This window comes from Melopsittacus undulatus, chromosome 5 (genome assembly GCF_012275295.1).
Source record: "Melopsittacus undulatus isolate bMelUnd1 chromosome 5, bMelUnd1.mat.Z, whole genome shotgun sequence".
Taxonomy (NCBI): domain Eukaryota; kingdom Metazoa; phylum Chordata; class Aves; order Psittaciformes; family Psittaculidae; genus Melopsittacus; species Melopsittacus undulatus.
In genome coordinates, this window is record NC_047531.1 from 65,796,067 (window position 1) to 65,820,891 (window position 24,825).

Here is a 24,825-nt window from a genome sequence, read left to right on the forward strand (position 1 = left end):
TTGCAGCATGTAATATTAGTGAATATGTTCATATGTGTAGAAGTCTGTGTTTATGCACGCATTCATATTTATATGTGTAGTAATGATGTGTGTCTGTTGCACCAGTATCCCCATCAGACATTAGACTGAAGTAGTTAAACGTAGTGGAATCGCAGTGGTGGAAAGAGGTGCTTTGATGTTTGTAGAAGAGTAGGATGATAAAGGAGGGAGAAGGACCCGAAATTCCGGGTATCCTGCATTGGAGAATTAAATCTTGTTTTGCATTTAATCCTATTCAGTTTTAACTCTGCTGTCATCTAAAGCAAGAGTGATGCTCCCAGTTGTGTGGATTGGGGAATTTAATATGTTTTAAAGGTGCCTAGAAAATACTGTAACTGAGTAGTGGAAAATAAAAACAGTATCATTTGTTCAAATTGCACAGATACTAAGTGTAACTAACTTAAAAGAGCATCAAATAATGATGTGCTTTGTGCCCAACTTAAGTGTTAAATTGCTAATTTCTGTTTTGCACTATGGTGATAATTGCTAATAATGTCAGATGTTATTTTGATGTAAGCTTACATAGTTAAGATGTCTTAATTGTTTGGAAATGAAGCTCTTGAGCTATGTACATTTTTAGTAACTTGAAATGTTTTTCATGAGATTCATGCAGAGATAGATATAAAAACTTCCAAATGCTATCCTTATATTTGAATAATTGTGCCAGTATAGAATGCTAGTGTGAAGTTCCAACATGTTTTTGTCCTGATGGCTTTTCTGGCGATTTATTTTAGCTGTATAGTTTTTACTTCTTGGTCATGAATTTAGTCTCTGTGAAGGCCAAGAGGTGGAAATCCTCTATTATTCCAGCACTACATAGAACTCTCTGCACTGCTGTATCAGGAAATCTCAAGTAACAGTTTTATGATGTATGAGGATATTATTCTCTGCAAGCAATAACACGCATTTCTATTTCCCCAGCAATATCCACATAATCAAACATTCACAAATGCTTTACAAAGAATTTAATTAAATAGTGTGCAGAGTAACTGAATGCAGCATGCACACAAGCTGTTATATATTCAGCAGTTCACATTTTGCAGTTAGTGCTGAGCACTTTTGAGCAGTAATATGTGTGAATGATATGTCTATCAAAATGTGCATCATCACCCCTCCTTTTATACTTTGCTCCTTAAAAATTACACTAAAGCCTTAACAGATGTCACCTCTAGGAGCACAGGGTACCATCTTCAGTGTTCTAATGGTGTGAAAAACAGAGGGAAATACAAATTCTCATGTCGAGACTTGAACATCAAAAATGTTCAATGCTCCTCTGAAATCAGAGAGAAATCAGAGAAGCAATATGGCTTCCCAGAGAAAGATATAGATTATTATGTCTTTTACCACAAAACCAGGCATGTTTGGAATTTTATTTAAAGGTAGTAGAAATTTGTGGGGCAATCAAGACCAACCGCTGAAGAATCTAAATTCTAAATGAAAAGTGAACACCAAGACTTGGACATTTTGAGTGTAGACATGGGCAACGAGAAGCAAAAGATTTCTCATTTTGTGATTGTGCATATGTTTAGAGTCCATTCTGTCAGTCACTGGAGATTAAGTCTCTTCTTCGGCACTGAAGTGCAGTGCACCAGGCCCTGCACTAGAAAAAGGTAGGAGTGTGTGCATATATTTTAGTACACCTCCTATTTCATTCAGTATGTCACTTGCAAGGATTAGCATTCAGGAAACCAACAGGGTTATCTATTACATTTTGGTTTGTCTGTTCGGAAAAGCGCTTTAAGCATTAGCTGATACATGAGAGGAATTTCCAGGCTTGCAAAGCAACAGAGCTGTATTGGATGAAAGTGATTTAGAATATCCCACTGTGGCTGTCCACCTGCAAGGCAGTTAGCTGTCCATCAGATTGGCAGGTTTTATGGATATGTCAGTGCTATAAAGTCTAAACCAACAGGCCAATACCAATGATACTAATAGTGACAGTCTATAATTAGCTTGTAAAGGTGTTTAGTGTGAGAACTCACCCTAGTTTCCCAGTTCCAGAGAGTTATTCCAGTTTATTACTGGCTGACACAAAATCTGTCCATTATGACTGGTTAGAAAGACCAGAAACTACAAATGAGCACAAAGGACAGAAAAGAAAAAGCACTGGGAAGTGATTTTACTTTCATGCTGTTTCTATTTCAGTGTCACTTTGCTTATTTGAGGGGAATTGCTAAAAACTTAATCATTCTAAAGAAGAACTGAGATTCTCTGTATTGTTCTGAAGATGCCTTTTGGATGAAAGTGTAATCACTTTGGGAGAAGTTATGGCTTTTTTTTACAGAGTTGAAAATAGGAGAGATCCCTGTTTAAATGTAGATGAAGATTTCCCATTAACTTCAGTGATGTCTCCCAGTAGCCTTTGTGTCCCTTCTTTCATCCTTATCCCTTCTTTGTATAGCAAACAGGAGTTTTTATTTTTACATGTCATTTATAACAAATTGCAGTTATTTAAAAAAATTAGTATATTTTGAGCTTCAGCTGGAGAAGAAAAGGAAAGCATGTAATTTTGTATTTACTTGCATGTTTGTCCTGGTTTGAGCCGTAGCAGTCATTTTTTCTCCTTCTTGTAGCTGGTGCGGTGCTGTGTTTTGACTTCTGGGCTGGGAACAGCTGCTTGATAGCAAGCATGTTTTGAGTTACTGCTCAGGTGTTTTTTGTTCAAGGCCTTTTCTGAGCTCATGCTCTGCCAGGGAGGAGGGGAGGCCGGGAGGAAGGAGAGACAGGACACCTGACCCAGGCTAGCCAATGAGGTATTCCATACCATAGCACGTCATGCCCAGGATGTAACTGGGAGAGACCCGGAAGGGCTGGAGCTCTGGGGAGATGGAGAAGGTATCGGTCGGTGCTCGGTCGGGCAGGGTGGAGTGAGTTATGGGTCGGTGGCTGGTGAGGTGTTGTATTCTCTTCACTTGTTATTGGCTGTATCATTATTATTTGTAGTAGTAACGGCAGTAGTGATTTGTGTTATACCTTAGCTATTAAACCGTTCTTATCTCAATCCGTGTGGGCCACATTCTTTGGATTCTCCTTCCTAACTCTCCGGGAGTTGGGGGAGCAAGGGGGGGAGTGTGTGAGCGAACTGTGCGGATTTGGTTTAAACCATGACAATGTTTAATCTTGAACACTATGTTTTGGATTTTTGCTTTATTTCTTTAATTAGGTTCTTGTTCTGGTGCCTGCCTTGATGTAAAATATTTATTCTTTACCATTTGTAGTATGTCTCTGCAATTTGGATATTTTCAGTTTCCTTGTGTTTGAAAATAGCTGCTATCCTCTCTCTACTTCCACTAGAAGGCTGGTATTTTTATGCTTCTTGCAGCAGGCCCTTTTTAGGAGTGCTGGAATATGCCCAGGTTTTCCATTCCTGATACTTCAGTAGCAACTTCTTATGAATCCTGAAGTAGAGCCCCAGCTGTCAGGTTGTTCTCCAAGCCAATCCACCACTGAATGTCATCAAACCAAAAAAGACAAACCAAGTGCTGTGATGTAGAGTATCATTTAGAATATGCAGGTCAGAGTTTTTCTTCAGGTTAGGAAGTCAACCCAGAGGCCTTTCATCCCACCCACTGAGGTACTACCTAGATATAACTTGGGTTAACTGTGAATTAACTAACTTTGGAAGCAGAGGTAGTACAGCCAAATGAGAGGAGTGTGGCAGCCAGGCTAATTAATTTCAAAGCCAGGCTCATTAGTTTGACTGAAGGGAGCACCGTGCTGATGTGACAGCTTAGCTTCCAAAATTCTGGCTAATTTGTGCACAGGTTGCACTGGGCTTCTTGTAGACATACAGGTTGTTTCTGGGCTCTTTCAGGTGTTTTTGCCATGAAGCAGCATCGTGGATTGGTTTATTCCCTATGTCAATTTACTGTAATTTTAGATTTATTTCCGGACTTAGAGTCAATTTTAGTTCTCTCTCACTTTTCTGCAGTTAAGATTTTTCTAATACATGGATAGACATTGTAATATGGTATTGTTCAACCTCATGCCACTGAGAGACATTCCCCACCATTTCATTTTTGTGTGGTGTGGGGTTTCTTTTCGTTTTTTTTTTTTTTTTTTTTTTTTTTTGTTTTGGCTTCTTTTTTAGCTGATTGTAATTCTAAACAGTTCACCATCTTTCTGGTTGTTAAGAAACAGTGTTTCTTCAGTGTTCCCCTTAATTTCAGTCCTTACATGCAGTTTGTTGTGTAAGATGTTCATAAAGGAGTCACCTTAATGAAAAGATAAAGAATGCTTGTAGTAAGTCTGTATTACTACAGATGTGATATAGTAAATATGAGGAGCAGTATTAAACTCAGAAGTAAATTAACAAGGTATTGTAAATAAGCTGGATTCTGTATGGAAAACTTCAATTAGAAAGACTACGTACTTTGTTACAGCAGTAACAGGGTAAATGTGTGAACAGATAGTGGCATAAAAGTGAATATTTTATTAATATTTCCTAAATAACATTACTAGAGGGCTGAAATCAAGTTTAGGTTTTTTATGTGTATGTTGTTTAAAATGCTTTTAGTGATCATTTTTGGCCTTACTTAGAATATTTCTTCAGCATAGTAGTTCCTGCAAGGATTTAACATATATTTTTTCTATTTGTAGATCTGTTAGCTGTGCCTAAGCATCCATATGCTGCTATGGAGAACTGGGGACTGAGTGTTTTTGTGGAGCAGAGGATACTGCTAGATCCAAGCATTTCTTCTATATCATACCTACTGGACGTCACCATGGTCATTGTACATGAGCTGTGTCATCAGGTATAAAATTGGATATTTGCTGTTAATGTGAGAAACTATGCATTCCTTTTCAAAACTGAAAATTAATTTGTGTTGTTCACATGGACAGTTGCAACTTTTATTGTAACTGGAGTCCAAATAATATGGAGATCCATAAGACATATCACTACAGAGCGGAAACTGGGAACTCACAATGGTGATAGAAGAGAAAATTAGTAGCAATGAACAACTTCCCTATTTTCTGTATGATTATGTTCTGCATGGTGGGGTGAGTTTGTGGTATTGGTATATAGACTGAACATGCTGATACCTGCAGAAAATGATTTATTGCAGAATTATAGCAGATTCATGTTGAGTTTCATGTTCATGTCAGAGAAGGTTTTGACTGAAATCATTTTGGTATTCATCTTCTTTCATCACATAAACACATACTTCCATGTTCTTTTTCTTTTTTTTTTTCTCAATATGGTATTGACCCTCTGTTCGCTAATGATGGATAATCGAGTCTTTGTGTGTACAGAAACTTTTGTATCAATAAGAAGACTTTGTAATAAACATATATTACAATTTATTTTACATTTTTTCCATCTTCTTATCTCAATATAAACACATTATGAGTGTTTAGTAGTATTGAGTTAAATGCAAATGTTATTGAAGAAATTCACTACAGGGACAGGAAACCCTTTGTTGCACTCATAAGAGGCATAATCATAGCCTTCAGGTTAAAATGAATGAAATCCTACTGTGTAATCAGCATGGCTTACATCTGTGACTTTACAGAGTATTCTTTAAAAGGCAATGCAAATTCTTAACACTTTCTGCAAATAAAAAGTACCATATAAAAGGGAGCCTTTGTAATGGAGTTCTGGTAGATGAACCTGGAAATAATAATGTTTTGTTCATATTCATGTTTCACATAAAATCTGGCGATGAATATGAAGTTCTCAACTACAACATGAAATTTTTATTGAAGGTTATTGCTGGTTTGTTCTCAGTAGGATCATCTGATTTTGTTATATGCTCTTTATTGTGCAGTACAATAGAGTAGCACACTGTTCAGCTAGAAAAATTATAGTGCCTTAGGAATGAGGTGTGGAAAACACATATTAGGTCATCAAATCTCAGCTCCTGTTGGTATTGGATTCTTCAGTGAGGTGTATTTTGTAGTGCCGGGTTCATTGCTCCTGATTACAGGGTTATGCTGCTTCTCTTAAAACCTTTTGATTAAATCTGATGATCAGTAACTTTTTTCAGCTTAAGTCTTCCTTTTTGTGAAGTACTTTCATTATTTCCAGTTATTCTTTGCACTGCTTTAATAAGTTACTCTCTTTCAAAAGTAATTTATGTGGGCAATTTTTACATCAGTAACTTACCAAGTTCATTTATTTGATCCTCATTACAACCAACACCTATTTAAATTGTTCTGGGAATATCAGAGGATCATAAAATGGGTAAAAACTGTATTTAAATTTATTTTAGGGTAGCAGTGTGGTTACAGAGTGCTTTTAAGTGATCGTAAAATTGCAAGTGAGAATGCTTACTTAGTGTCTGTGTTGATATCAATTCCAGTGCTGTTTGCTTAGTTGAAAGTATCTTCCTCCATTCATGTTGCTGTTGTTTCTGTTTTGATACCAGGTGAATATTAAGAATTGGGATTGTTACTTTTAGGTATGACTGTTTAAAATCAGAATTCCCTAACCTGCTGAGTATTAATGCCTGACACAGTGTTCAGGACAGATAGAAGAAAATGAGAGACAGATTTGCATAAGTACAAAGAAATTATGTGGTTGTCAAAATACGTTAAAAAGCATGTAAGAAAGAATTTTACGCCTGATTTCTTCTCAGGTGACTTTGTCAGGCTTGACCAGATATTTGCTTTAGGTACATGTTTTAGGAGGGACACATTAAAGTTACATGAGTAGCGTTAGTTTAGTAATTTTGTAGGTTGCTAGTGCTTGATCTTTCATTCTGAGTGTTCTTTTAGAACATTTTATGTATTTAATTAAACAGACAAATAATCAAAAGGAGGAGTGTTTTGGCATAAAAGCTTCTCCTCCAAGCCACAGCACACAAGTGAGATACTGATCAAAACACACATATTTCTAGCAGCTTAAGTTGATATCTTGAAATAGTTGCCATAATTTATTAAAATAATTCCATTAAGGTAGTAATCAGTTTTATTCGCATAGTGTGGATCAGTCCCACCTGCAGCCTTTGAAAAAAGGATCATTTGAATTTATGCGCCATGATTTTTTGTGATAGTTTTCCTACCTGAGAACAAAAGTTGGTGTGACAGATTGAGTTAAAGAGGCATGAAAGCAGAAGGAAAATTAAAATTTCTAAATCTGTGTTATTTTAATAACCACTAGAGAAAGCATATAGGAAGGAGTGTCCTTTTGGTGTGTCTGTAAAATAAGTGCCTTCTGCAAGTCAAGCTAAGCATAATAGCTGAGGGAGATGCAAAATTTATCTACTTGATACATGTAAATTAATTTTTCTTTTCTGAAATAAAAGAAGTAATAATCTTCATTCCAAGCAAATAGTGTCTATAGCCAACTATACCAATAAATACATAAACAATTACTTAAATAAATGAAGTGTGTTTTACTTAATGTTTTCCCTTCAGATATATAACATCTAGAAAAATAATGGCACCTTTCTGCTGGAAATTTTGCCTTCATTATTTGCAGTGTCTGGGACTGCTCTGTGTGACATTCATAACTAACTTTGATACTGTTCGAGACTAGTTAAGCAAATTCCCTACATTTTCATATTGGTATCACATGCTCTTTTAATGCCTATAAAACACTTCTTCCTTTTGGTGAATAATTAAATTAATACTTTTAATTGTATCATTAATAAATGTACCCAGAAAACTCATAGAAGACTATAAGAAATTCTCTTTTGTGACATGGTAATTAAAGTTATTAATTCTTTTGAGTTACTGAAGGATGTATTATGAGCTTCACAACCTTATTTTTTTAAATCTCTCTCTGAATACTCAGAGTATACCATGACTATTGCTGGTTTCATATTTATTCAGCAGTCCTCTTGTAACTCAAGAAATGAACTCTGTGCTATGGTGTTCAGTCTGTCATTAGTAATCATTTAATCAACCTGTTATTGTATAAATATAACTTTCATAGTTCTCTGGTGGTATGCTACTCTAACATTTCAAATTATGTGCATTATCTGTATTTCTAGTCTTTCTTTTTCTATGTGTATTGGTTCTGTAGAGGGTTAATTTATTAATACATTATCTAGCCCTCACCTAGATAATGCTCACAGAGTGTCCATTAAGCTTAGTTTCACTTAATGTATATTACTTTTGTCAACTTCATCTCTTCTTCCTAAATTCTTAAATTGTTTGTCAGTGACATTCATTGTCATGTTTCACTTCATTTTGTCATTGAAATCTTACTGAACGTTGTGTAGCAATCTGGTAATCTCTGTAGTTTCTGTAGTCTGTTCTTTGGAGCCCATGTGTTCCCTTTACTGTGAATCCTCACAGAAGCATTGATCCTTTCTTAGCCTATTCTCACTCCACAAAGAGATGCATGGGAGTGAGACCTTTCATTCAGGTCCCAGACAAAGCCTATAAGCCAGCCATCAGGAAATCAAACCTCTTACTGGCCAACTCAGCTTTTATTTGTTCCTCACTCTCGTTATAGTGTTAGCAGCAGCTCCTCTCCTCTGACATGAGTGTCTCCCTCTGGAATACTCATTAGCTTCTTCCTTTCCATGTATTTTCAGATCTTACCAACTCCATGAAAACACAAAGTTATCTCTATTGATTATGAATTAATCTAATTTTTAATCTCATTAATTAAAAACTGTCAGACAATTTTACTGAAATAAAGTTTTGGTGTTTGCTTGGCAGAAAGATGCTATAAAGAAGATGAAATATATTTTCATAACAATGTATGTGTTTGTGCTCTTACCACTGGTGTTACGATGATCCAGGTTACACAGAGCCATTACAGTAATCTAAATAGGGCCATCCGTCAGCAGAAAAATCGATAATTTCTGATTGCCTGATTTCCTTTGAATCCTTATCATCATTCCTCTCCCATTGATCAACCCAGCTGTCTAAAATCCATCTTGACACATATGTGTCCTGTACCATGAGAGGTTTGTGGCTGTTGATGGCTACTGAGCAGATTCTTGCCTTGCCCCAGTTTAGATCCTTCTCTTTTCAACTGCCTGATCTTCATGTACTGTTGTAGGAGTTTAATTATCCTTGTGATCTCTGTCCTTCTTTTGAAATTAGATGGAAGTCAATAGGGAAATTCAAGAGTGGCATGGGGTAATGGAAAATGCAGTCAGTTCGGGTAGGATTCCCTTGCATAAACATAGGTGGCCTGTTTTATATATTGTCTGCCTCTGGTTGCTGTTTGGGAAGGCTGCAAATCTCCTGTAAGTCCTGTATGAAATTTCCTATGCCTGTGTGGGTATCTTGGGTGCCCCCATTTACGTAGCATCAACTACTTGCTTTTGTGCGTGAGTCCCTACCCACAGGGAGATGGCATGGTTGTATAAAACTGTTTTCTTTAGGAGACTGACCAACAGATGGAGCATCATTAGAATGGAAAATGTAAAAGGGCAGACATCATGGAGAAACTAATGCTAAAATTTAGGTCTGAGGTATGGAGATTGTGTTCCCAGTTTTTTAAGATTTGCGCTATACATAGCGAAATCTCCAGGTAATGAATCTAATTACTTGAGTCAGAAGCCTTTTTCTGTGCTCTGTATATGTAAGATCCTTAAACCTAGGTGAGCTTCTACTAGTATATCTGTGAGTACTCTCCTCAATGATTCTTTTCCCCTGCTTGTTCTTTTCTAATGTTTTACTCCAGTAACTTACGCATCCTGTAAAGGCTTAATTCATCAGTATATGAAAAAACAGTTAACAAGTTTCAGTGGGTGATCTCTATTACTGTTTTTATTAAACAGATACATTTAATAGAACGTGTTCTGCATTAAAGGTATATGCAAACGTGGTTTCCTAAAGTTTATTTGTTTGTACTTTGCAGTGGTTTGGTGACCTTGTGACTCCAGTTTGGTGGGAGGATGTGTGGCTGAAAGAAGGATTTGCTCATTACTTTGAATTTGTTGGGACAGACTACCTCTACCCAGGGTGGAACATGGTAAATCAGTTTTATCTTGTTAATTCAAAGACTACAGAAAAGTTGCTCTGCTGTTATACTCCTGTTTTATTATAAATGGAGACTGCTGAAAAATACCAAATGATGCGTGCAAGTATCAGATGTCCAGTGAAGGAAAATCAGTAGGTGTGAAATAATTTGACAGCATTTCAGAAATATAATCTGCAATTTATTACAAAAGAAATAAGGTCATGTCTATCATAACCCAACATTAACTACTGTCTCTTTGCTCAGAAACATTTTGGATTAAAGCAGTTATGATTTCACGGATTGTTTTATAAAATATTGAAAATACTGAATTTTATCTGTGAACATGATAAAATTTGATCCATGAAAAATTTGGAAGAAATGTTTGGCTAAAACATACTGGAAACTGAGCATATTTTTTTGTACAGTATACTGTTCTCCTCTCCTTAAGTTTACTTCTTTTATCTTCCTGCAATATTTGGCCATCTAGCAGTGCATATTAAGTTAACATGGGATAAATAAATTGAGAATCTAGGTTTTGGTATGATTTTCAGCTGTACACAGTTGTGCATGCTTTGTCAACTGGTGTGCAAATACTGGAGCTTTCTGATGGCAAACTGGTAAAGCCATGCTGAGACATTCTTTTGGAGTCCTTCAGTCACATCTGACCTAGTCAGGTCCTAAATTATAGCAACCACTGTAGTCTAGAAATATGCTTGTAAGAAAAATGAGATATGAAGAGACCTCAGGACAAGGAAACTGTGTGTGAGACCATGTTGAAGGTTGCTATCTAGATTTTGTTGTCCTTTGGAGATTTTTTCTGTTTGCTAGCGCTTTGTGTTTGCACATTTAATTATGTGGCAAAATATTTGTTATAAATATAGATTGCCTGTTTTGATTAAACTCTTGCATACTAACTTCTGAAATGTTTTTTTTCCCATTTCTGGTTGATTTATTGTGTATTCTTGTCCAATTTACTTTTGTGTGTCATGAAATGAAGATGCTATAATTATGAGGTAAAGTTAATTTTAAAAAAAGTTGTGTACAGGTACTCTTGCTTTAGGTGTGCTTCTTGTGAAGTTTGAATTCTTTGTAGTATTATAATTTTTTCTTTCAGGTGTCAATATTGTTTATAATTGCATTATGAAAAGGAAAATAAATCTCTATCTGAACTGACATCTGTCTTGCATAGGTAGGCTTGTTGGGTTTATCTGGCTTTGGCTGTATTAAAACTCATTCTTTTTATCTCTGAAAAACACATCCTGAATTACAATGTAATGATTCTAATTATGAATGCAATGAAATCTGGCAGGCCTTTATGATTTTAGCATAGTGAAATGTCATAGATGACAACGTTTATACACTAAATTTTATCTTCATATCATCAGTCATTTATTCTTCACATAATCAGTTTAACAAATCCAGAAGTACTTTGCTTTAGAAGTCATTCGGAATATAACATATTTGCTTGAGATTTCTGTAGAATTAATATAATGTTCACTGTTATGTAAATGACATGCCCATCACATGAAATCCCCATGTCTTAGCAGGATACAGGCAAAACAAATGGATTAAAAAAGGTATGACAGTTAAACTGGGAAATCAGACATGTGCTGCATAAATTAATATTAACTACACTAATATTGCTGTGCCTGAAAAAATATTAATCTGTCAATTTTTTCCTTAAATTAAAAACAAGGTAGACATAAACTTTTCTTAAGTCTTTGGATATCATTGGCCTTTGATATAAAAATAGCCATACTGACATATTTAAATAATTACAAAATTTGTGGCAAGATGGAACACTTGATTGGTTCAACATTTAAACATACTGCATCCTTTTGCACGCTAGAGAAGGAAACAGTATTGTGATGTTTCTGCCTTATACAGAGATTGTAGGAAGAGGAGTAAAAGTTGCAGTTACAGAAATCTGGCTTGCTGCATAATTTTGTTACCAGCATAAAACACATTTGTTGTTTAGATTTTACTGACATTTGTAAGCTTGCAAAATAAAAAGTCAGCATTTATAAAAAGAGAAACTACTCCAAACAACTTCACCCCTTCTCCCCCAAAAATGAAGGGTAGAATATGAGCTTTGTAAATCTGTTGCAAAACAAGACTTACAAACCTTGTGTTCTGTCATGATGGTTAAACAATATTCCAGTATTTGGGGTGGTGGTTTGTTAGTGGTCATTCTTACCTGTGTAATAAAAATAAAAGATGCTATGTTGTATGATAGCACAGCTATCTGCATAAGGAAAACAGAGTAATATGCCAAATCCTCTTTCTAAAGAACTGAGAAAGGCAGTTAAGTTCTGTCTCTTGTAGTACTGAAATGTTACCATTGAAAGTTTCCTTGGGAAGCCCATGGACTAAAATGTCAAATTCAGCTCATTGTCACCTTATTAAGGATTTTTTGTCACATTTTATTTTGGATAAGTTTAGAAGACTGGTAGTCAGTTCCAGAAAAAGGACTTTTATCTGGAAATGTAGCTTGGGCAATATGGATGCATCTGAATCAAACAGATCTACCCACAGCTTCTTACCTAACTTATTGGATGCCTATAGGCTACAGGCACTTAAGTTTTCACTGTTAAGGCTCTGCTTACTCCTACCCTTATTCCCTGCTCTGGGTGGGTTTGGGAGGAGACTTGGAAGAAGGTAAAACACATTGGTTGAAATAAGACCAGTTTAATAATGGAAATGAAGTAAAATATAATAATAATAGAAATAGTAATAGGGAAAAAAAGAGAGGAGGAACATATGAGCATGATGTGCTGTGGTATGGAATACTTCTTTCGCTAGTTCGGGTTAGTCATCCTGGCTGTGCTCCCTCCCTGCTGCTTGCGCCCCTCTTCACTAGCAGAGCATGGGAAACTGAGAAGTCCTTGGCTTAGGGAAAGCACTACTGAGCAACAAGTAAAACATGGGTGCGTTATCAACAATATTCTCATACTAAAGCCAAAACACAGCACTATACCATCTAGTGGGAAAAAAATCAACTCTATCCCAGCTGAAACCAAGATCAAAGCTAGAAATTCTTATTTCCTCCCCTCAGCTAGAAAATAAGTCCATGCATGTTACTTCTTACCTTTTAAAAGTGAAGCTCCCTTTGGTTTTGTAGGAAATATGTCCCTACTGTACAGTCATTAGTCATTTACCATGGAAATTAATTCATGATTCTTTCCATTTCAGCCTTTTGCCTTGCCTATCCCCCAGGCAGATTTTTTTTTAAATTTTTATTCTAAAGTGTCTCAAATTCTTATTCTCAAATCTCATTCTTCAAGGTCTTTGGAGTTTCAACAGTTTCTGTGTTGCCAGGATAGTTTTAGAAACAAAGCTGGTTCTGCAAACTGTTCCCCCCATAGATCACAGAATTTTGCTTGATCATGTGTACTCAGAGTGGTCATCTGCATGTCAGTTCCCTGGCTGTTGCTGTTTTATGACTTAGAAAGTGATGAGGTTTCTGTATTAGAGGCTTACCATGTAACTTTTTGGTTTTCTCTCCATGCCATCAAAAAGCAACAGCAGCTGGATATGAGTTCTTGAGCTGTAAGATCTTACAACTGACACAACGTAGTCTCATGTCTGTGGAAGGTGCCTCTGTTAGTTTTAGGAGCAAAGAGATCGTTAGAGCAGAAAACTGCGTGCTGGTAGTTTCCACTTCACAGTCCTGTCTTTTCTCATCTACCCTGCTCACTTTCCTGTTTCAGATACCATTTGCAACTACATATTCCATCTTGCTCTCTGTTTCTTTCATTATGCTGAAGTCCTTTATAGGTGGCTTTGTAAAGGGAGGAATTCAACTGAAGCTTACACATCCAGGAATTTGTTGACTGACCTTTTGCCTCCTTATACTCTGGTAGAAGAAACCATCATGTTTGTCCTTGAATGTCTCTGGAATTGGGGTAGGTTTTGAGGACTATGACAGCAGGAATTATGAGCATGTAATTTTCCCTTTCATCTATCAAACAAGCGTCAAATACTTTAGTGGTCAGTAGCTGGCTTGATGCTGAGAAAACATTTCACAGAGCCCAGCTGCCTTCTCCCTTTTTTAAAATTCTATAATAGTTAGCTTTGCTGACAACTTTATTGGCTGAGCCAAGCTGTAGTACACCAGCGATGGCTTTGAATCCTTTGCCTTCCCTATCCATCGGAGCTCTAGGGTAAGATCTCCAATTTTTTTGTGTGCTTGCTACTTTTACAGTTTTCAGCTTACTACTTTTATAATTGCCAGAAATTTTCTTAGTATTGTACAATTGTGATTAAAGTATTTGGAGTAAAACTTTGTGTCTACACGGAAAAGCATCTTTCATCTTTCTTAAAGCAAACCATGCTTCCTTCACACTGTTAGGTTCCAAAGTCTAGGAGATCCTGCAATTACTACGGGCAGCTGAAAATTATTATGAGGTTGCACATTGTTTCTGTTTTAAAAATATATGCTGCAAGAAATTACCTGTGCCTAAAATGTTAACAGAAAACCATTCAACTGAACTTCATTACATTAAGTACTTTGAACATCATGCAATATGCTGCCCAAAGTCTTGATAAATTACCTTAATTGCTTATCTTTCACATTGACTCAGTTGGGATAATAAAAGTAAATATGGCTGTTAGATACATATGTATCTTTAATGTGCTTTTAGACTCAGATTGCCTCCTAAAGTGTTTGCCTGAATGTGTAAAGTTTTTTTAGGCATTATTTGACTCATAGAAAACACAGAATATTATTATAAGTTTTGAAGTAGACTTAAGACTTGGGCTTTTTTTATTTATTTCATTATTATTTTGTCATTTCAGACCTGAGCTGAAGCCTGCTTGATCCTTCTAACCCAACATATATATCACGCTGGCTCAGCATTGAGAGAGATTCAGCCTCTCATTTTTTTAAACTACTTTCATCTCTTCTATTTTGGTTAAAAGCTCCCCACGCTGGAATAAAGTAAGCCTTTAATTAATACCACATGGAGTGTTTTTTGCCCCAGTAACTGCTCAGTGAAGTCAGTCCTTGTATGATTTTCTGTTTTAACTCAACTGTGGGGAAAGCTTTCAATGTAAAATTGACTAGAATCTCATGTATAATTGACTTTGGCAGGAAAAAAGAAAAATGTAAAGGTAAGCTGCAAGATCTGGTTGCCAATTACTAGTCATTTTAAAGTATGCCAGTTTAGTAATGCTTATACTACATTTATCTTATAACTAGGAAAATAAATCTCCATCTCCACATGGTCTTCCTTAACAGTTTCTTTTTTTATTCTCTGGTAATGTGTTTTAATATCCATTTAATAATGGAATTCTTAACTTTAAGTAGTTAACTCTTAACACGTAGAGATCAGACATAAAAGAATATCAATATTTAGGTGAAACATTTATTCAGGAGATTAAGTTCAAGTTTGGAGAGTGTCTGCATCTCTTCTTTCTTCATGTCATTATCTGCTCATCTTCATAGAACAGTTAATATGACATTATGATGAGAGCTTTTGGGTGATGTGAGTTCAAACCTCCTGAGTTTGGGGTTTAGATGAAGCTTTTGTTTCAGAAAGAAACTTCAGTTAACTGGCTGAATTTCAAATGATTGTGAATTAGTAACCACTTTGTCTTCAGTAAAAATGAAGGAAACTTGATGGCAAGTTTTGCCTTAAGGCAATGACTCACTGCAGGGTAGTGCTACTGAAACAAGAATACACACTTCATCAAGAAGTGTAGTTGGTATGGGATGTTCAACAGCAAAGCTGTAGCTGTGTATTTGAGGGCATTCTTACTGAAGGCGTCTGCTTCTTACATTTTCAGCTGTCCTGAATGTGCTGCCACTGTTTATTTTAAAATCATGGTAGTGTGCAGTTACTTGGAACCCAAGCAATTTTTGGTTTGCCTGCAAAATATCTTTGGTTCCTTCAGGACTTACGTCGTTGAATCTCATCGCTTTCAGGCTGAAACCCATCCAGCAAATGCACCCAAAAATTATTCTCATTGAGGGTGACTTCTGTCAGTTGTTGCTGGAATTTGACTCAGTATACTAACCACATCTCAAAGCCTCATTTGAATATTATTTACTGTTATTTGAATTTAGATGAATTTCCTCTACAGAGTCCACCTGTGGATTTTAAAGTAGAGAGTAGACTTCATACTTTGCCTAATATTTTAAAATGCTCTGGAGACACATGCTTGAGGAGACAATGGATCTGTGTTCATCTGTTTGTTTAATGACTTTATTTCTGTAAAGGCAGCTACCCACAAAGTGACAAAATATGATCATGGAGAGTGAAACTGGCCTTTTTGTGAAGTGCTGGTGGTCATTATGTGTTGTTTCCTTTTCTAACGCTCCCTTTTCTGTACTTCATCCTCCTGTTTTGTGGGCCCACATTTGGCTTAGGGGATCTGGTGTACACCTGGAAAACAGAGTGGTGAGAAGAAACAGCAGTTGAAGTAGCTGGTGTAATTGCTTAAAAACTCAAAATCCAAACTGCTTGGCCTCTTAAGCAGGTTGTCGGGAATATCTGATTTGGCACTTTATTTAAAAAAAACACAACATATCCAATTCTCTTTCCTGATACTCAGAACTTTTGGTGTTCCTTGACTATGAACTCCTAGAACACCCACATTGCTTTATAACAACAAACATTGTCAGTGAGAAAATTTCTCATGCACAGGAACAGAAATTTCGCAAGAATTTTGAAAATACAGAAAAGAGGTTTATGAAGGTAGACACGGAAGCATGACATACAGCTGATACTGTAGAATATTATATGATTCTATTATGTTGCAGGCCTCCTTCAGCAAGCTGCACACATAATTGAAGCACACATACAGAGATATAAATAAAAAAAAAGAAAGGTAATCTGTAAGCTTCTCAAGCTACTTACAAAAAAATTACTGTTGGGAAGAAAGAGAAAGAAATGTTGCTTTCATTTGCAAGTACTCAGGAGACTTCCTGTGCTATGACAACTTAGATTTTATGAGCATGTAGACAGAACTTGCTTTTGTCCCTCAGTGGATCTTTTGTGCCCTTAAGGTATTGTACTGAACTTTAGGTTTCCTCAAAGCTGGTATTCCTTTGTAGTTTGTTAAGCTTCACCCTGAAATATATTGTATTAGAACTGAATCGGTAGTGTATATTCTGGTGTTCTTTGATTGTTTTCAAAATTTGCCCCTGTTTTTTTTCCCCTAGGGTGCAGTTTCCCTATAAACCCAGGTACTACATCTTGCAAATGCTTGTTTTGTCAGGCATGAGAGATCACTTATCTCTGTATTCATGATAGTAAAGCTCTATGTTTTGGAGAAGACATTTCTGGCAAATTTGTCAGGAAAATCATTTGCAGATTTGCACACTAATATTAAGCTTTATTCATGTAGAATCCTCAGTCTGTAAGCTGTTTGAATAGCTTTCCAGAACAAAGATGATGCCTTTAATATTGAGGCCTTTGATCTCTTCTGCCTACTAATTATCAGTTTCGGCTTTCATTGTTCTGTTCTTTTTATTCCACTGTTGGATGTTTTCCTTTTTTTTCTTATTTTTTTTTCTCTCCATTGTAATTCTTTTCCCTGGTATTTCATATTAATTTTTAGAAATTATTTTTATGTGACTATGTATATGTTATTGTCATGCTAACTTGAACTCTTACATTATGCCTCAATATGGTATTGTAAAGTCACCAGCAGCAGTCCCTGTCCATTACATCATTGTTATTCTGTTATGCACAATACATTTTTAATGGCACTTGAAGGTACAGACTTCTCTGCCAAAAAAAGTTATTTCAGAATTCCTTTCTTTACATTTAGAGGTAGAATAGTTAAACAATGGGCATCCTATTGGAGATGAATGCACCTTTCCATAAACCTTCCTCCCTAGAATAAAGTGAAAATAAACTAGAACCAGAAGGCTTTTTTGTGGGTAGCCAGTTCCTTACTTCTGTTTCTTTTTGCTATGGAACGATTTGCAATATAGATCACATTTTAAAATCTCCAGATTATTTCCATAATGTGGAAAAATTGCTGTAAGTGGAACTTTTCTGACCCATAGTATTTGTGCTTCTCTTACCTGAAGGAGTGAAATTAGTATTTTCACAATGATTAAATGCTGTCTAACGAGCTGATAGCAGACAAGGGATTAGTCTTTCAGGACAACCTTGTACCAAGTAGAGTAGGTCTTATTGCAAGGATTAAAAGAAGTCTTTCCTGTAAAGAGACAAATACTTGAATCTAGTAACCACAGATCTTTGATAATGTAAACGTTTGAAAGGCATTGTTGTCTGATAACAGCATTTCAGTCCCTGCACCTGAAAGCATTCTCGAGAATAAGAAAGATTATCACAGAATATCACAGAAATGTGGTGGGATGGCTCCTATGACTGGTGTGTTGGAATGGAAGGTTACAGGCTCTTTAGAAAGGACAGGCCTGGCAGATGGAGAGGGGGAGTTGCCCTTTATGTTAGGGATAGGCTGGAGAGTATGGAACTCTGTCTGGGGACAGGTGAACAGTCAACACAGAGCTTGTGGGTCAGGGTTAAGGGGAAAACAGTGATGGGAGACATTACTGTGGGGATCTGTTACAGATCGCCTGATCAAGAGGACTCTGTGGATGAAGCACTCTACAGACAGATAGGAACAGCCTCATGCTCGCAGGCCCTTGTTCTCATGGGGGACTTCAACCACCCTGACATCTGTTGGAGCGACGGTACGGCCCGGCCCAAGCAATCCAGGAAGTTTCTTGATTGTGTGGAAGACAACTTCCTTCTGCAAGCAATAGAGGAGCCAACAAGGAGAGGTGCCCTGCTTGACCTCATGGTCACCAGCAGGGAAGGGCTGCTTGGGAATGTGACACTCCAGGGCAGCCTTGAGATGGTTGAATTCGAGGTCCTCAGGACAGTGAGAAGAGCGTGCAGCAAGCTCACTGCCCTGGACTTCAAGAGAACAGACTTTGGGTTCTTCAGGAACCTGCTTAGCAAGGTTCCATGGGATATAGCCCTAGAGGGTAGGGGGACCCAAGACTCTTGGTTGATATTCAAGGATCACCTGCTACAAGCTCAGGAGTGTTCATCCCAGCTAGAAGGAAGTGCAGCAGGAGGGACAGGAGACCTCCTTGGATGGATAAGGAGCTGATGAGGAAAATTCAAATGAAAAAAGAGGCTTATAAAAGGTGGAAGCAAGGACAGGCGTCCTGGGAAGAATACAGGGATGTTGTCCGGGAAGCTAGGGACCGGGTTAGGAAAGCTAAGGCCCAATTAGACTTAAACTTGGCTAAAGATGTGAAAGATAACAGGAAAGGATTCTATAGGTATATTGCAAATAAAAGACAGAACAGGGACAAGGTGAGCCCTCTTCGGAAGCTTGCAGGAGAACTGGCTACCCTGGATTTGGACAAGGCTGAGGTTCTTAATGGCTTCTTTACCTCGGTCTTCACTGACAAATGCTCTGACCACACCACCCAGGTTTTGGAAGGTAATGCAGGGACTGTGAGAATGAAGACCTTGGGCCCACTGTAGGAGAGGATATGGTTCAAGAACATCTTAAGAATATGAACGTGCACAAGTCCATGGACAAGGGGTTAAAACTTAAACAGGGGAAGTCTGGATTGGATGTAAGGAAGAAATTCTTTACTGTTAGGGTGGTGAGGCACTGGGATGGGTTGCCCAGGGAAGCTGTGAATGCTCCATCCCTGGCAGTGTTCGAGGCCAGGTTGGATGAAGGCTTGGGTGATATGGTTTAGTGTGAGGTGTCCCTGCCCAAGGCAGGGGGGTTGAAACTTGATGATCTTAAGGTCCTTTCCAATCCTAACTATTCTATGATTCTAAAAGGGAAAGCAATAAGAAATAACTGGCCAACCTCATGAAGTTTAGCCATGCCAAGTGCAAGGTCCTACACCTGGGTCGGAGCAATCCCAGGCACAGCTACAGGTTGGGCAAAAAGGAATTTCAGAGCAGCCCTGTGGAGAAGGACTTGGGGGTGTTGATCGATGAGAAAATGAACATGAGCCGGCTTCAGTGTGCACTCACAGCCCAGAAAGCCAACCATATCCTGGGCTGCATCAAAAGGAAGTGTGACCAGCAGGTCGAAGGAGGTGATCCTGCCCCTGTACTCTGCTCTCATCAGACCTCACTTGGAGTATTGTGTGCAGTTCTGGTGTCCTCAACATAAAAAGGACATGGAACTGTTGGAACAAGTCCAGAGGAGGGCCACGAGGATGATCAGGGGACTGGAGCACCTCCCATATGAAGAGAGGCTGAGAAAGTTGGGACTGTTCAGCCTGGAGAAGAGAAGGCTGCGTGGAGACCTCATAGCAGCCTTCCAGTATGTGAAGGGGGCCTACAGGAATGCTGGAGAGGGACTGTTCATTAGGGACTGTAGTGATAGGACAAGGGGTAATGGGTTGAAACTTAAATAGTGGAGGTTTAGATTGTATCTAAGGAAGAGATTCTTTACTGTTAGGGTGGTGAGGTACTGGAATGGGTTGCCCAGGGAGGTTGTGAATGCTCCATCCCTGGCAATGTTCAAGGCCAGGTTGGATGAAGGCTTGGGTGGAATGCTTTAGTGTGAGGTGTCCCTGCCCATGGCAGGGGGGTTGGAACTAGATGATCGTAAGGTCCTTTCCAACCCTATTCTTTGATTCTATGATTCTATGTCTTTTCTTCTCAACATGGGTCTGGTCCCCCAGACTTCACCTATCCATAGTTCAAGGAGAGTTTGAGGAGAGGAGATGAAGAGATGGAACTCCAAATGGGCAGTAGGGAGATAAGGAGCATAGGGGCTTCCTGGTTGCCTGTAGAGAAAGGCACACATTTGAGTGGAAACACCTCTGTGCTTATTTCAGGCTAGGTTTCTGCTACTGTCACATCAACTTCTGCTCAGAGCACTGGCCCTATGTTAGCACTGCACAGCATTGGGCTTCTAAGCAAAGCCTTGGACTCACCTGAAACTATCTTTTCCTTACAGGCAGATCAGTCTTTGGCTTTTTTCTTGCAGTCATACTCCTTCAGAGGAGGGTCATTGTTTCATATGTAGCTGCAAACCTGTCACCTACCTTGTTGGCAGCTTGGTGCCCTCATAAATCGTGGCAGCTAGGTGAAGTTCCTGATGACTGGAAAAAGGGAAATATAACCCCCATTTTTAAGAAGAGGAAAATAGATGACCTGGGGAATTACAGACCAGTCAGTCTCACTGCTGTGCCTGTCAAAATCTGGGAGCAGATTCTCTTGGAAGGCATGTTAGGGCACATGAAAAACAACAAGGTACTTGGTGACAGCCAGCATGGCTTCACTAGGGGAAAATCCTGCCTGACCAATTTGGTGGCCTTCTATGACGGGGCTACAAAAGTGATGGACAGGGGTGGAGCAGTTGACGTCATCTATCTGGACTTGTGCAAAGCGTTCGACACTGTCCCACATGACATCCGTGTCTCTAAATTGGAGTGTCATCAATTTGACACGTGGACCACTCAGTGGATAAAGAACTGGCTGGATGGTCGCACTCAAAGAGTTGAGATCAACGGTTCAATGTCCGGCTGGAGATCAGTAACGAGTGGTGTCCCTCACGGATCAGTGTTGGGACCGGTCTTGTTTAATATCTTTGTCGCTGACATGGACAATGGAATTGAGTGTTCCCTCAGCAAGTTTGCCGATGAGACCAAGCTGTGTGGTTCTGTTGATACGCTAGAGGGAAGGAATGCCATTCAGAGGGACCTTGACACACTTGTGAGGTGGGCTGATGCCAACCTCATGAAGTTTAACCATGCCAAGTGCAAGGTCCTACACCTGGGTGGGAGCAATCCCAGGCACAGGTACAGGTTGGGCAAAAAGGAAATTCATGGCAGTCCTGCGGAGAAGGACTTGGGGGTGGTAGTCAATGAGAAAATGAACATGAGCCAGCGTTGTGCACTCACAGCCCAGAAAGCCAATTGTATCCTGGGCTGCATCAAAAGGAGCATGACCAGCAGGTCAAAGGAGGTGATCCTGCCCCTCTACTCTGCTATCGTGAGACCTCACTTGGAGTATTGTGTGCAGTTCTGGTGTCCTCAACATAAAAAGGACATGGTACTGCTAGAATAAGTCCAGAGGAGGGCCATGAGGATGATCAGGGGACTGGAGCACCTCCCATATGAAGAGAGGCTGAGAAAGTTGTGTCTGTTCAGCCTGGAGAAGAGAAGGCTGCGTGGAGACCTCATAGCAGCCTTCCAGTATGTGAAGGGGGCCTACAGGAATGCTGGAGAGGGACTGTTCATTAGGGACTGTAGTGATAGGACAAGGGGTAATGGGTTGAAACTTAAATAGTGGAGGTTTAGATTGTATCTAAGGAAGAGATTCTTTACTGTGGGGGTGGTGAGGTACTGGAATGGGTTGCCCAGGGAGGTTGTGAATGCTCCATCCCTGGCAATGTTCAAGGCCAGGTTGGATGAAGGCTTGGGTGGAATGCTTTAGTGTGAGGTGTCCCTGCCCATGGCAGGGGGTGGGAACTGGATGATCTTGAGGACCTTTCCAATCCTAACTATTCTATGATTCTATGATTAAATGCATTCCAAGAGTGACTTTTTTTACAGTTTCTATGCCACCTGTTTCTTTAGTCCTGTATCATGTTACATCAATTCCATTGTACTGTATAGAGGAAACGAACAAGAAAATAGAAAGACCCTCTTCCATCAGTATAAGCAAGTTGGTGACGGGTTGGCCTTTCCCCCTTAATGTGTTGTTAGGACTTTAATAGCTTAGTGGTTCTTCAACATAATTAAGGCAGTTTTAGTTTCTTTTTGCATTTTTGTTTTTTTTTTTGTTGTCTCTTCAAGCTGCAGGTCCCTGTGTGTATCATGGAATAGTTAGCATTAGAAAGTACCTTAAGGTCATCTAGTTCCAATCCCCTGTCATGGGCAGGGACACCTTCCAGCAAACCAAGGTTGCTCAAGGGCCTGTCCAACCTGGTCTTTATTTAAGTCTCCCTTTGAAAACTGCTCTCAAGGGTTCCATCCTAAAGGAAAAAGCTGGGAATATTTTGTTTGGTTGTTTTTATTTAATTTTTTTTGTGAGGGAGGGTGGTTTTTTTTGTGTTTTTTTTTTTAATCCTTTTAGTTCAATAAATTTAGCGCTATAGATTACAAGACCTATTAATTCCCACTAAAATGTAGGTTTACTATTTGGAGGCATACTAGCTATTCCAGTTGTATCTCAGTCTAATGGTGTGACATAAATTTTAAGGAAGACTTTTCAGCTATGGTAAGTTGAATGAGTAATTATGAATCTAAAATGTTCCTTTTCAGGAGATAACCAAAGAAACAAACAGAAAACCCAAATGTAGCCTGTCTTTTTTTTTTGTATTCTTCTTCTATCTTTACTTTAGGTTTCATATATGCTGATTTTCTTGATTCCAGGTTCTATATTTAAAGTATTAATTTGTGATTAAAAATTATCCTTTTAATGAATTAATTCCAAACTAACAATCCAGTCCCACAAGTGTTTGTGAATTGTGATATTCAGACTTGAATTTGGACACAGATCCATAACTCTGTGTGTTCATACCTGTATGTATTACATCTCATATATCTGATGAAACTGAGGCTGTATTACTGACTAATAGGGAATGTGAGGTGCAACCAAAGCATCTACAGTCCTTTACACTTGAGCAATTTTCCCCTGAGTAGGACTGTCATAATGATTGTTTCCCTACACCTTTTTTTCCACCCATAAAAAAGGGCAGTTGCTAACTGTGTATGCCTGAGAAAATCTGGAAATGAACAATAATACAAACAAGGCATTACTTCTCCCTTCACAAACCTTACCTCATGCAGCCAGCTGAGAGCACTAAGAGTGTGGTGGGTAATTGGCTTTTCTGCATCCTGTGTTTTTAATTGCCTGAATATACAATCAGATCAAGGTACATTTCTTGTGCTCTAATGAATTTTAACATAAAGGCTTATTTCCAGATGGATCAGCACTGGAAGAGCTTTTCAGCTGTCTTATAAATATAATTTGAATTAACACATTGATACCAAAACCTTGACACCCAAGAAATTAAACATAGAATTTATTATGTAATTGTGTGGTTATTTTATCTGAGGACATCAAGGTGGCTTTTTAAAAAAATGCAGCATTAACTAGAGTTCCTTTGTGTTATGGCATGAGGTTGACAATGATTGAGGAACATTTAGGTTCAGGTAATTTAGATACAGTTCAAGATATGTATTTCAGGGTAAAAAAAATGTATTGAAACCTTCTATAATTTTTAATTCACTCTTCGCATTTATTTCTGACTCAAAAAAAACGAGTAAATGAAATTCTTCTTTCCAGAAACAGTATTTTGGATTAGAGAAATCTATATGAATGCAATATGAGAGAGTTTTAAGGCATGTAATTTCTCAGCTGAAGAAGTCCCATCTAGTTGCACTGTAAAATTGAGTGCAGCATAGTTCATAGGCTGTACATACACATTTAATTAATGTTGCTGCCAGAGTAAATGTGCAGCAGTTTTGGCATACCTCTGCAATCTGTATTTGTGGAAGGTATATAAACAAATTAGTATGTTGGATGTTGTTTGGGTTTGCACCTGCCTCTGATGTAGCTGTGACTTTGACTATGTCATTTAACTTCTACATGCAGCTATTGTCCCAATTGTAAAGAGAGATAATAATGTTTTCCTTCAGGTGGAAGTTACAAAGTTTTTAGAGCACACAAGGTCTTGAGGGGAAAGGATTTCTGTACCAGAATTATGAAAGACAGTGTAGGCATCTGTAACACTGTTTTTGGCTCTCTTCATTGTCCTGTCCCATGCTGACCTGCTGTGTGAACTTGGCACAAAGAGCCAAGTGACTGAAACTTCACTAAATGAAGCAATAATAATTGTATTTACCTATCTCTGTTGGAAGTTTTCATACCCTCAAACCTGCATAGCTGCAAGTTTTCATACGCAATCATCTCGACTTGTTGCATCCATGTGTTTCTGTG

The 24,825-nt window shown here is 38.3% G+C and overlaps 1 protein-coding gene across 1 annotated transcript in view; it reads left to right on the top strand.

Moving 5' to 3' along the window:
• The window catches only part of TRHDE (thyrotropin releasing hormone degrading enzyme), a 213,510-nt gene that overhangs the window by 80,925 nt on the left and 107,760 nt on the right, over positions 1–24,825 (top strand). Inside the window, exons 4-5 of the mRNA XM_034063129.1 lie at positions 4,639–4,793; positions 9,806–9,919. Coding sequence (XP_033919020.1) covers positions 4,639–4,793; positions 9,806–9,919 — 269 coding nt within the window. The remainder of the gene's footprint in view (positions 1–4,638; positions 4,794–9,805; positions 9,920–24,825) is intronic.